Source organism: Rana temporaria, chromosome 3 (genome assembly GCF_905171775.1).
Source record: "Rana temporaria chromosome 3, aRanTem1.1, whole genome shotgun sequence".
Taxonomy (NCBI): Eukaryota; Metazoa; Chordata; class Amphibia; order Anura; family Ranidae; genus Rana; species Rana temporaria.
In genome coordinates, this window is record NC_053491.1 from 161,471,266 (window position 1) to 161,485,789 (window position 14,524).

Below are 14,524 nucleotides of genomic sequence, written 5' to 3' on the forward strand. Positions count from 1 at the left end.
GAATCCTGTCCGCTCGGGCCTACACACGACCGAACATGTCTGCTGAAAGTGGTCCGCGGACCAGTTTCAGCAGACATGTTCGGTCGTGTGTACGGCCCATAAGGCTCTGCAATATCATAATATATATATTTTTTGGGGGTTCTTTTGCATTTTTTTTTGCATTTTTTGGTATGCTGGTAAAGTTTTACTATTCTACATTGTACCGTTTGATTTGTCATTTTAGCACCTTCTACCACAAAACTTTGACAGCTGTAAGGAGTGCGTGGGATCACATGGACCCTCTATTGCAGCATTGCTTTCCAGGAGATCCTACCAGTAATAGCAACTCCTTAAGCATGCATATCTCATACCTGATGGGAAGCTGAGGGAGCCGACAATCACTGTAGTAGTCTCAGTGATAGCCACAATCTTCTAGGTTCTGCTCAGGTTCTGTGCCAGCAGCTTTCCCTCTGCACTATGACCACAAGGGGTAACTCATTCGGCACTTCAGAGAATGCTTTGTATTTTTCAAAAATGTATTTGACTAGACAAGATGGAGAGGAGGAAATTGATGCTACAATCTACACCTCACTTGTTTAGAGAATGCCTTGTATTCATAAAAAAAATAATAATTCATGTTCTATAAAATGGAAAGATAGACATAGAGGGCCAGATCCACATAGAAATAGATTGGCGCAGCGTATCAGAGATACGCTACCCCGCCGTACCTTACCTGGCGTAATTTTGAATGCTTAAAGATTTTGCGCCGTAAGTTACGGCGGCGTAGTGTATGTCTGGCGGCGGAATTCAAATCGGCGATTAGGGGGCGTGTTTAATTTAAATGAAGCGCGTCCCCGCGCCGAATGAACTGCGCATGCTCCGTTTCTAAATTTCCCGCCGTGCATTGCGCTAAATGACGTCGCAACAACGTCATTTTTTTTAACTTAGACGTGAATTACGTCCATCCCGATTCACGGGCGACTTACGCAAAAAAAAAAAAATTCAAATTTCGACGTGGGAACGACGGCCATACTTAACATGGCAAGTCTAACTATACGCCGCAAAATACCAGCTTTAACTATACGCCAGAAAAAGCCGACTAGAGATGCCGTAAAAAATTTGCGCCGGCCGCTCGTACGTTCATGGATCGTCGGAAATAGCTAATCTGCCCCAGAATTCTTTGTATTCTATAAATGGCAGCAGTACTAAGTAAGTGACCCCCTGTGGTCTTTGTGTAGTGGGGGAGCTGCTTTCACACAGGACCCAAAAGCTCACACTATCACTGGTGATCAGGTATGAGATATGCATACTTACATTGTGCCACGCTGGACCATGTAGATCAGCTTTAAACATACACTGAAAGAGGTAGTCTTAATTTCTATGTTAAAATGTATAATAATAATTCTTATACGTACCATTACTACAGTTCCTCACTTTACTGTTGTCTGTAAAGAAGTACATTAACATATTTTACTGATATTTAATGGACACATGAAAATATGGCACAGAATGAACCCTATTTTTTTTTTTTAGCCTTTCATGCCCCTCCTCTCCTAAACATACTTCATGCTGTCTCCAGGTTACCTATATATTAATACTTTTACCTCCCTTATCATACACAACTGGATATTAATCCCTTCATCTCCATCATGCCACTGCATGTGACCAGTACAATAAGGCCTTGTACACACGACCGAGTTTCTCGGCAAATAACAGCAAAAAACTTGCTGGGAGATATGTTTTTGCCGAGGAAACCGGTCGTGTGTACATTTTCGCAGAGGAAACTGTCGAGAAACTCGACGAGCCAAAAAGAAAGCATGTTCTCTATTTCCTTGACGGGAATGGAGAAAATTGGCTTGTCGAGTTTCTCGACGGTTTCACAAGGAACTCGACAAGCAAAACGATGTGTTTCGCCCGTCGAGTTTCTCGGTTGTGTGTACGAGGCCTAACTCCTTCACTTCCTCCTTCCTCTGTGTATGACTTTTACATTTAAGGTATCTAGTGCACCCTTCTCAAGCTATGCATTTGACCTCCTCAGTACCAGCATATCTCTTTATTTCCAAAAAAAGTGTACCAAAAAGTGAGATCACCTTGGCATGCCTAATTTCCAAAAAAGTGTCAAAATACACCACTGGCCTCAAATCCACCCTTTTTTTCTGGCTCTAATCAAGTGCTCTAAAAAAAAATCCATGGAATGCATGCGTCCAGGGCCCCGCATGTAGAGTAGGTGGCCCGATGATTGAATTAGAGGGGTGGTGCCCCTGCGCCCTGCATTACTGGCCGCCACTGGTCTGCCACCTGTTACAGCAATATACCCTACTTCTGGGTTACTGCTAAAACCCATACAGACAGTAAATATTCTAAATGAACTATTATGCCTCGTACACACAGTCAGGCCCCGTACACACGACCGAGTTTCTCGGCAGAATTCAGCCAGAAACTCGGTTTAGAGCTGAATTCTGCCGAGAAACCCGGCCGTGTGTACACTTTCGGCCGAGGAAGCCGACGAGGACCTCGGCGAGGAAATAGAGAACATGTTCTCTATTTCCTCGTTGTTCTATGGGAGAACTCGGCCCGCCGAGCTCCTCGGCGGCTCCAGGACTGAACACGCCGAGGAACTCGATGTGTTTGGCACGTCGAGTTCCTCGGCCGTGTGTACGGGGCCTCAGACTTTTGACCGTGCAGAAGTCCACCGTGACCCCGTCGGAGGTCTGACAGACGAAAAGAGAACAGGTTCTCTATCTAAGGTCCGTCGGACTTCCAAAAAAAAAAGTCACATGGAGTCTACACACGGCCGGACTTTCCAAGAAAAAAAGACCGTCTAAAGCCTCGTACACACGTCCGAGGAACTCGACGGGCGAAACACATCGTTTTGCTCATCGAGTTCCTTGTGAAGCCGCCGAGGATCTCGGCGAGCCAAATTTTCCCATTCCCGTCAAGGAAATAGAGAACATGTTCTCTTTTTGGCCCGACGAGATCCTCGACGGTTTCCTCAACGAAAAGTGTACACACGACCGGTTTCCTCGGCAAAAAAAAAAACCCAGCAAGCTTCTTGCTGGTTTTTGCCGAGAAACTCGGTCGTGTGTACGAGGGTTGACTTTTTTCCTTGAAAGTCCTGGCCGTGTGTACAAGGCATAACACAGACTGATGTTTGAGTAAATATGTTCCTTATATGCGAAAAATAGAAACAAATTAAAGCTAGGGTGTCTTTAACAAAATCTTGAACATTTTAGAAGAACAGTTTACAAAGTTCACACCAGTTCAGCTGGACTGCAGTGCTGGAAACCATTAACACAATGGCACCCAAGGGGTAGCTTCTCTCACGTCAGTTTGTTTTTAACCCCCACTATAGGGATATCTGCTGTTCTGCTTTTGATTCATCTAGTAAGATAAAGCTTAGATTACAGTTATCTGAATTAATCATCAAGGTTAGATAGTTGTACAGAGTATCTCAAAATGTGTCATCAGAAATAAGGAAAAAATTACTATTGCACCTACACACTCAGCAATATTTAGTATTAGTCAATACAGTAATACAAAATAATCCAAACCTGAGGAAGCTTTAGTTACTACAGAAGTAGCAGATAATTCGTGATTTCCTTTGTGTCCAAGTGTTTCTCTGAAAGTTTAATAAAGATGTGATTTGCTTCTTAAGTCAAAGGCTTTGAGTACAGTAGCAATGCAGGTAATTCACATACTTTTCTGGTTTTAAACCCTCACATATACTCAGGAAAGTATCTAGTATCTAACGATACACAGAAATTTAACAAATCCTTCTGTATACGTTGTATCTGTTTATCTGCCACCTTCTATTCTCCACATCCAGAATTTACACAGAACCTCTCAGCTCTGGAAAGCAGAAGGGGGCATCTCTGATCTCTGAGCCATTATTGGAGGGAAGGGACACACCCCCTTCTCACAGTACACAGACAACATGCACAGCTATGCCTGTCAATCACAGGCTGGGTACTGAAGCTCTCTTCCCAATCACCTTTTTAGGTAGGAAAGATAGATTTGTGTATTTTTTTCACTATAAAATGATGATGTCAAATGTAAGAGTGGTTTAAAATTACTCCATTCTTTAGACTGTTATCTGAAATGAGAGAAATAACAAAGTGAGGTAGAGACATGGGCCCAGATTCACAAAGCACTTACGCCGACGTATAACACGTTACGCTGAAGTAAGTGCAAATGTGCGCCGGCGTATGTGTGCGGCAGACCCACGAACCCAAATGCGCCTAAAAACAGGCTACACCCCGCCGACGTAGCTTGCACGCCGGCGTAGGGTGGGTGCCCATGGTGCTGCTCCCATTGATTAGCCATTCAAACATGCAAATGAGGGAAATACGCTGATTTTACAAACGTGCGTGTGCCCGGGGCATGCTACGCGAGATGCGCGGAAGTTGTACGTCCGGCGTAAAGTTATTCCCCATGAATGGGGTGCAACGAGGCAACAGACATGCACAGGTCTGCACCAGGGAACACAAGCCGGCGTATTGTGCGTTGGACATGTGTCTGGCTGGGCGTACGTTATGTTTACGGCGTACGTGGTGATCCGGCGTAGCTTAGGCAGTTGTGCCAGCGTGGTTTTGAGCAGGCACAGGGCGGTGCTGTGCACGCGTCCATGTCACGCCTCATTTGCATGGGGTCACGCCCACTTCCACCTACGCCGGCGCCTTCGAAACCCACGCCAAGCTGGCACAGCGTTGGGAGTACTGGTTTTGCTGACCAAGGGTCACTAATAATAACAGGGCAATCCAGTTACTAACATCATGACTAACATTACAGGTAAGCCTTTTTACAAGAACAACCCACAGATAAAGCCATACATCTCCGGGATGTGGTCAGTGAGGGGCTAATTGTGCTGAAGTTTCTGAGCTTACTGATGATGATGATGATGATGATGATGATGATGATGATAATAAACAGCACACCCAGCACACCCAGTACCATCCATGCAGTCTCTACTTGTCCTAAACTTCACTGTAAACCCCTTTCTATGATTTTCTACTTTTCTGACCCCAGCTCAGATCCTATCATCACTGACCCTATCTGTGCACCAAATGGCAAATACTGTACAATACAGTTTATAAAGGTTTTCACTGTATGCATTATGGGCTGAGAAAGGTAAATACATAGAAGGGCGCTTGAAGGTTTTTATGCACAGCATGGGAAAAGCCCAATGAATTAAAAATGAAGCGAACAATATGTAAATTGCGAATCAGGACAGTCACGTTTGGATCTACGTGTGCTTCTCATCTTTATAAAGAAAACACAGGAAATTCAATTTTTTGGTTGGCAGTATCCAAATCATTCAACAAAATATCATTTTTTCTTGTTTTAGTGTGCATATGCTGATGAAAGGTGATATGTATATACTGTAGTCTAATTTCCAAGCTGCAATGGGGGAGATTTACTAAAACCGGAGAGTGCAAAATCTGGTGCAGCTCTGCATAGAAACCAACCATTTTCCAGGTTTTAGCCCAGGTTCACACTGAGCTGCGGGAATGAAGCCGTGCAAGTTCAGCTGAACTCGCATGATTTCACTCCCGCTGGCAGTCCCGATTTCAGCCGTGATCACAGAGACACCTGTGCAGGTTTCTGCACAGGTGTCAACATAAATCGCGGGCCGAAATCGCAAAAAGTAGTACAGAAACAACTTTTTGATAACGGTGCAGCGCCGCAGATGTGGCGTCGCACCAATTAGAGCGGTAACATTGCCGGCAATTGCCGTCGATTTGACATGTCAAATTGCATGTCAAAACGCAGCAGTGTGAACCAGGGCTTATTGTCAAAGCTTTATTGAACAAGCTGAAGTTAGAAGCTGATTGGCTGCCATGCAAAGCTGCTCCAGTTTTGGTAAACCTCCCCCAGTGAGCCTTGCCATACCAGTCTCTCTGTGAACATATCCACAGCCCCTTGTGACTGTGCTAGATGGTTTTGGTACTACCAAAGCTTGATGCATGCCTATTATAGTTTCCTAAAGAGGAACTCCAGACATTTTATTTGTGTTTAAAAAAAGTCAGCAGCTACAAAAAGCTTTCCTCTACCTTCTCTCCCTGGCGACATGCATTTCAAATGTGTGCACCTGGCTGTGATAGCTTGCGACTTCACAGCCGGGTGTGCACTGCACATGCGCGAGTCACGCTGCGAATGCTGAATGGTCCAGCAGTCTTCTGGGACCTGTGACGTGTCCCAGAAGACTGCAAGGAGGGAGAACTTTTGGTCGGATCACCTAGGTGATCCAAGTGGACGTGAGAGCGGGTACCTGTCCAACAAGGTACCCGCTCCCCCCCCCTCCTCCAAAAAAAATTACATGAAAAACATGGCGGGGGAGAAGGGGAGGAGTGCTTAAAGCTGAACTTCACCTTTTGGGTGGAGCTCCGCTTTAATATTTGTCCCATTAATTCCCATTAAGTTATATGTGCACAATTGCACTACTGTACTAGAGCTGAGGTTCGTTTTAAAGTCCTTGAAAAGCATCACTTTTTAAAGGGAATGTATAGAATTAAAAAATAATTATACACACACACAAACTAAATAATTCTATTAATTTGTGTTAATAATGCCAATATGTGTTTTAGAACTTGTTTCTGTGTATAGTTTGTAACTTTATATGAACACTGGCAGCCACACCTAGGTCAGAAGGCCATAATCTATCAAATATTTGGTAATAACAATATACTTAAAATACTATGATCATATGAACATGAACATGTATAAATATCTTCTAAATGCTGATTGAATGTTATACAAACATTAAGAATATAAATATTATGAAATGCAACTATTTTTGTAATATTTATAATAGCTCTTTATTTTATAAAATATGTACAGATCACATAAATAACACAGTAGCAATCCCTTTATATTTTTAGTCCTGAAGAAACAGATAAATTAGGCTAAACATGTTGATCATTGAGTATATAGTGAAAAAATGCTGTACTTTAGAATGGTTTTAAAAGCAGAACAAAATCCAGCCCCTAAAGCAGATCTCTACCCAAAAGGGGAAGCTCCGCTTGTCTGCCCCCCCCCCCCTCCAATGCTACATTTGGCACCTTATGGGGGGTAGGGGAGAAGAGGTACCTGGTTTTGACAGGTACCCGTTCCCACTTCCTGCTGAGTTTGCCATGGCAAACTCAGGCAGAAGTTCCATCCTCGCCGCAGCCCACCCATTGAGAAAGTGCAGTGCGATTTGCACATGCGAAGTAGGAAACTGGCTTTGAAGCTGCAAGGCTTCACTGACGGTTTCCCATACTCAAGATAGCAGCGGCAGCACACAAGAGCCGATTCTTGAATCGGCTTAGGTGAGGGCACCATAGGATCCCAGGACAGGTACGTGCCCTAATAGTAAAAGTCAGCATCTACAGTATTTGTTTCTGCTGACTTGAATTTATTGGTGGGGGGAGGGGCTGGAGCTCTGCATTAAATAGCTGATCACTTGTGCAGCACCAAGACAACTGCAGATCGAAGGGCCAAAGCCGGACGTGGATAGATCGAAATTTGGATGGTTCTGGAACCAGACAAATTTCGATCTATCTATGGGCAAGCTGGTTGTCAATCTATTGATCTTTTTCACTACAACCAGCATGTCTGGGCTTTTTTTGTTCGATCTTTTTTACCGCTAGCAGTGATCATTGTATTCTGATGGCTGGAAAAACTCCCGCTTTTAGAATACAATAGCGCAATAGTGTTGATGGGAACCTGTCTTTACTCCATGATATACCAAGCACCATTGCGTCAATATGTATATGTGGTTTTTAGCATGCTCTACGTTTATGCGATTTGTGTATGCATTTTATGTAATCCATGATCTTATAAGGTATATGAAAATGCTTTTTGCTAAGACTGGTTTTTGATATACATCTCTCATTCAAAGTCCCCAACAAACTCCCCCCTTTGTCGGAATCCATATAAGCAATACTGGGCCAGATTCAGGTAGGAGATACGACGGTGTATCTCTGAGTCTGAGGCGTCGTATCTTGGCGCCTGATTCAAAGAATCAGATATGCCAGAATTTCTCTAAGATACGACCAGAGTAAGTCTCCTACGCCGTCGTATCTTAACTGCATATTTACGCTGGCCGCTAGGGGCGTGTATGCTGATTTACGCCTAGAATATGTAAATCAGCTAGATACGCCTATTCACGAACGTACGCCCGGCCGTCGCAGTACAGATACGCCGTTTACGTAGCGCTTTTTCCGGTGTAAAGTTACCCCTGATATATGAGGCGCAGCCAATGTTAAGTATGGACGTTGGGACCGCGTCAAATTTTCCATCGATTACGTTGTTTGCGTAAGTCGTTCGCGAATAGGGCTGTGCGTCATTTACGTTAACATCGAAAGCATTGGCTTTTTGCAGGTTAATTCGGAGCATGCGCAATGGGATACTTTCACGGACGGCGCATGCGCCGTTCGGAAAAAGCGTAATTTACGTGGGGTCACAATTCATTTAAATAAAACACGCCCACCTCTTCCAGATTTAAATTAGGCGGGCTTACGCCGGCCTATTTACGCTACGCTGCCGCAACTTTGCTTTGTGAATACTGCACCTGCCTGTCAAAGTTGTGGAGGCGTAGCGTAAATAGGATACGTTACGCCCACACACAAATACGTGCTGCCTACGTGAATCTACCCCACTGTGTTTTACATCCCACATGCTTACTCTACATAGTGATTGGCCTCATTTAAAGTCCCCCCGACCAAACTCTCTCCTTTTCTGTAGGATGAACATTGTGGTTATATCCAATATAGATTGCATTTACATTGTACATAAATGGCTTGACCTCTAGTTCAAGATGAATTATTGTCATAGTCAGTACACCATACCCATACTATTCCATTTCCTCTTAGCTCCAGCAACTAATAAGTTCTCGTTCCTCTAGTTTACAAATGATTTTGACCCTCATGTATTTTCTAATAATATTAATAAAAATAAACCACACCCATCCTGCAGCATACCTCTGAGTCACAATGGAATTATTCAAGATTTTAGGATATTCCAACAAGGCAGTAATAAGGTCATGTTTTCTCAGCAAGGATTCACGTTGTTTTATATGTTGAGCTTTGAGGTACAGATGGCTCCTGATTTTTTTTAATGAAACATCAATAGAAGGGTAAATCTGCAAAATAACAATGATAAAAAAGGTTATAATAAATGACATCTGGTATCAGATATGTCATCTCAATAACAGTTCAATAATATCTTCATGGCCACATACAATGTGATTGTATGATCTCATTTAGATGTACTAACATTAACGTAGTATGAAGGCCTACCTATAATATCCATTCAACTTGTATTCTGTCAGGCAGGTCCTCACACATACTGTAGTTGTTGTAAAACCTATAGGAGATTGTACAATCAGACTGAAACTCATGTAGCCACCTTAAAGTGATATTAAAGGCTTGGTGTGTTTTTTTTAATAATAAACATGTCACACTTTCCTGCTCTGTGCAGTGGGTTTTGCACAGAGTGGTCCACATCCTCCTCTTCTTGGGTCCCTCGCCAGTGCCCTTGGCTCCTCCCCCCTTCTGAGTGTCTATTTACACACAGAGCAGTGGCTCAGCCCCGCCTCTCATTGGCTTACTGGTTGTGATTGACAGCAGTTAATGGCTCCCGCTGCTGTCTCAGCCAATGAGGAGGGAGAATCCCTGGAGAACCGTGGCTCTCATGCATCCAGCATCGCTGGATCAAGATGGGGCTCAGGTAAGTATTAGGGTGGGGTGCTGCACAGAGAAGGTTTATTACCTTCATACATAGAATGCATGAAGGTAAAAAACCTTGAGCATTTAGAACCACTTTATTATGCGATTCTTGGCTAGGAGGTAAGCACTTCCAACTTTTAGCAATAGGGTCATCGGTTCGAGTTCCAACCACTGCACTACCTGCCTGGAGTTTGTATGTTCTCCCGGTGCCTGGTTGGGTTTCCTCTGGATACCCATTTCAGTTTCCTCCCACACTCCAAAGAAATTCTGGTATGTTAATTGGTTCCTGTCTAAATTGTCCCAAATATACTGTATGTATGTATGAATGTGATTCAGGGATCTTAGACTGTAAGCTCCTTGAGGGCAGGCACTGATGTGAATGTACAATGTGTAAAAGTGCTGTGTAAATTTAAGTGCTATATAAATACCTGTGATAAATACATTTTGAAAATATAAGTAAAAAAAAAAAGACAAAGTAATAACACATTTAAGGGCATATTTATAAAAAAAAATCAGGTATCCCTCGGCACATTTGGCTGATTAAATTTGCATACATTCACCAGCCATTTGACTGGAACATTTGTTATGCCGCGTACACACGATCATTTTTCGGGTTTTAAAAAAATGAAGTTTTTTTTAAATGTCATTAAAAACGACCATGTGTGGGCTTCAGAGCATTTTTCGGGTTCTGAAAAACGGGCAACAAATTTTTCGAACATGCTCTATTTTTTCACAACGTTTTTTTTAACGTTGTAGTTTTTCGGGTTGTAAAAAATGGTCGTGTGTGGGCTTTAACGACGTGAAAAATCCGTGCATGTTCAGAAGCAAGTTATGAGACGGGAGCGCTCGTTCTGTTAAAACTACCGTTCGCGATGGAGTAAGCACATTCATCACGCTGTAACAGACAGAAAAGCGCAAATCGCCTTTTACTAACACAAAATCAGCTAATGCAGCCCAAAGGGTGGCGTCAACCGAATGTAACTTCCCCTGTATAGTGCCGTTGTACGTGTTGTACGTCACCGCGCTTTGCTAGAGCATTTTTTTTTTCACGATCGTGTGTAGGCAAGGCCGTTTTAATGATCAAGTTGAAAAAAACATTGTTTTTTCTAGAGAATGAAAAAAATTCGTTTTTTACAACCCGAAAAATGATTGTGTTTACGCGGCATAAGAGTTGGAGCTGCAAATTCAAGTGGAAATTGGGATTTTAGGCTAAACTACCATTGCAAGAACACCGAATATTTGTGGCAGATAGAAAGTGAGCAAGGTGGGTCCTCCATATGAGGTAAAATTAACTCCTTTAGTAAAATCACCCCTTTAAATCAGTTATAAGAGAAGTCTAAATTGTTTATTCCTTGATATCCCCTGATATATATAAAAAAAAATGTCAACAATGGCATGAGTTTTATACATACTCTCGTGAGTCACGGGTAAAGAGCTTTGAAGAATCAGTACTTAAGTGGAGAGAAACAGCTGGATATGCTGCATATCACTGGAACATGCTACTTGCTATATTATAGAAAATGTGCATGTTTTTGAGATTTATAGAGCTCATGTGGTAGAGTCTAATTTCCCTTAATACACTCGCTTCACAGACTAAAACCCCTACATTTTCTGTTATTATATTTGAATAATGTGGAGCTGCGGTGGCTCAACGCGATTGGCACTGCGCTGACCCCCTCACACACCCACCTCACACACCCACCCACCATTGCCACCCGGGGCATGGAGAAAGGTGGCAGATTGCCTCTGGGGGAGGCCTGCCTACTCCCAACTCCTGCAGTCCGGCTCCTCTCTCGAGTACACGGACAAAATACACTTTTTTGGAGGTGGGCTAAGGCTTCCATTCATCTCACTTCATACACACGAGTCTGCTTCATGATGTGTGGCTTATGGACCTTTTGCTTTGACATTGCTGCAGCTTGGAATGAGGATGAGCTCCCTGTCCTTTCCTGCACTCACAGCGGTCTAGTTGGGCTTTACCTCTCTGCCCGAGCGGCACCTGAATTTTGTCTTTTTGGTTCCTTTCTTGTAATTCCTAGCTATATTTCTTTATTCTAGGCTTTATAACGGCAATTTGGATTAGCCAGAACAATGAATTCTAATTAAAACATCTTAAAACAGGAAACCAAAATATATATTAAGCCAGCATGCATTTCTGCTTGTTATTGACCTCATATCTCATTTTGTTTGTTTGCAGCCAGGCATCCGAAATTCTGATTGATCTCTGTCTGCTTAAAATGGCATCCAATAAAAAAAAAAAAAAAAAAAGGAAAAAGCAGAAGAGTTCTTGTGCTGGTCTCCTTACTACTTGGCCCTTGGACAACTACATGGGCTGTTATGTTTACTATTATGGCAGCAGTTTCCCCCACTTTGTTCTTGGTAAATACTAGTAGGCTGATGATACAATTCTACACAGTACAGCTTGACACCGTAGCACCCTCTAGTTAGGTAGGTGCTAGAAGTTAGATTTTTCTTTAGAGTAGGGAAATTTAGGCAGGTTTGGCTGGTGGCTAGGCCTATTTGTTTTCATTCTGGGCTGGGAGCTGGGTAACTCACAGGTAGCATCACTGTCACCTTCCTCTTCTTTCTAGAAGGTGCTAGATAGAGAGGAGCAGAGGAGAGGTGGAGCTGCCTGGGGTATTCTAAGGAGCCTTGACCAATTCCCAACTTGGATTGGCAGGGGGCAGGCTTCCTTAAATACCCAGTCTAGGGGGGTAGTGACCTTGGGCCTGGGCTCCGGGGCAGCCAGAAGGAGAAAGATGGAGGAGAGGAACATGAGAAATCAAAGAGAGGACAGCGGTAGAGAGCACTGCTAAGAAACTCCAGAGAGGACAACAGGTCACAGCCAGGGGGGCTGGTTAGTGAAGCACTGTCAGGTGGACTGGGGAGGCACGCCTGAGAGAACTGTGAGTTTGCAGTTTGAGATGGGTGCAGAACCAGAAGAGCAGACTGTGGGAAGGGCAGTGGAAAGGGGAAGCTACAGCCAAGAGGGCTGGCAAGGTCTGAAGAGGGTTTACTGGGATCAGTAGCCGAGTTGAGGACAGTTAGCACCGGAACTATTTCTACATCTTAGGGGTCTGATGCCCCTGCCCGCAAAAGGCAATTCACTGAGATCTGGCAGAGTTAGTGTCAGGCCTAACCATGTGGTGCTAGCTGGCCTGGGAATCTGCAGCAAATGAAGTGCTGGAGGAGTAACAGTCTACAGCAAGTGCGGAGGAGTAAGGGAAAGAGGTCTTAAGGAAGAGTTGTGCTTGAGAGAAGACTGGAGTGTATATACAGGAGTGTATATAGTAGTACCAAGTGATTACACTGAATCTTTCTGGGCACCCCAAAATTTCCCTTTCCCATCCAAGTTCAATCCCCTCAAAAAGAAACAAAAAACAAAGCTTATGGACTGTTCTATGCCTCTGAGTGCCTGAGAGATGGATAACAGGCTGGGCAGGGTGATAGGTGAACCACAATATTCAGCAGCCCCTACGGGGGCATGACTACAGCACACTTAGATGACTGAATAGTCAAACTGCAATTAGGTTTGATTAAATAAACTGCTGTAATAAAGGTAGCAAACAGGAAAGCAGTGAATCAGGTTCTTAATTGTTCTGTTCATGTATAAATAAAATATCTTGACAGCATGTTGTGTCCTTCCTTGAATAAATACAGCCACACTCTGTTTATCATTGGGTTCCAAGCACATTTATTGTTATCAGTGGAGTGATATTAGTCTGGATCCTGTTAAACTTATGATGGGACTGACCCGGCCATTCATTCTATACTGCAATTAGCTTTGTTCTCCATATCTGCTCTGTGTTCATCACTAGTTGAAAGATGTGCTGTGTATCAGTGGAAGAATTAGTGGGAGCGTCACCTAGGATCTCTGCTTTTAATCACTGCCATCATCAGCCAAATATTTGCTAATAATGTACTGATGATTGTGTCTGCTCCGGTGAAGAGTTCACTAAGGCAAGTGTCCCGCTAGAAAACATCCAATAAATTTATTGTAGAAAGAGAAAATGAATGGTGGACTGACTTGGAACAGAACATAATAAAATAAGAAAAATAACACTGCGCAAGGTTTTTTCCAAAGATTTATATGTAAATCTAACAATAGACCGTGTTCTGCACATAACTGAATTTACACTAAATCATTTTTTAATTTTATGAGATATTAATCAGACCCACATGCTTGTTGATGTGAATATTCCGGGTGCTCTAAAGAAAACTAATAGGAATTCAGTGCTGATTTGATTTATCTGATAAGTAAAAACATCTGCTTATATAAAATGATTTAATAGCTAAAATTTTTTACTTATTCTGCAGAAGATATTATTAAGGAACATAATGCATTTTATTTATCGTCTAGCTAATGACAGTAGCTTGATATTGTTTATTTTTTCTACTGTTTTCTAATGGCAAATTTAGGGGTGCATTCACACCAGTCTGCACAAGCTGCTTCAGCTCATGGCCTGGTGTCTTCAGCTCATGGCCTGGTGTCTACAGCTCATGGCCTGGTGTCTTCAGCTCATGGCCTGGTGTCTTCAGCTCATGGCCTGGTGTCTTCAGCTCATGGCCTGGTGTCTTCAGCTCATAGCCTGGTGTCTTCAGCTCATTAAATGGTGTCTTCAGCTCATGGGCTGGTGTCTTCAGCTCATTGAATGCTGTCTTCAGCTCATGGCCTGGTGTCTTCAGCTCATGGCCCGGTGTCTTCAGCTCATTAAATGGTGTCTTCAGCTCATGGGCTGGTGTCTTCAGCTCATTGAATGCTGTCTTCAGCTCATGGGCTGGTGTCTTCAGATCATGGGATGGTGTCTTCAGCTCATGGCCTGGTGTCTTCAGCTCAT

At 43.2% G+C, this 14,524-nt stretch overlaps 1 protein-coding gene across 1 annotated transcript in view; it reads right to left on the minus strand.

Moving 5' to 3' along the window:
- CPED1 (cadherin like and PC-esterase domain containing 1) overlaps window positions 1-14,524 on the minus strand; it is a 408,757-nt gene that overhangs the window by 183,611 nt on the left and 210,622 nt on the right. Inside the window, exons 11-13 of the mRNA XM_040343743.1 lie at window positions 8,940-9,100; window positions 3,531-3,598; window positions 1,395-1,424 (exon numbers count right to left, since the gene is read on the minus strand). Of these exons, the coding sequence (XP_040199677.1) occupies window positions 1,395-1,424; window positions 3,531-3,598; window positions 8,940-9,100 (259 nt within the window). The remainder of the gene's footprint in view (window positions 1-1,394; window positions 1,425-3,530; window positions 3,599-8,939; window positions 9,101-14,524) is intronic.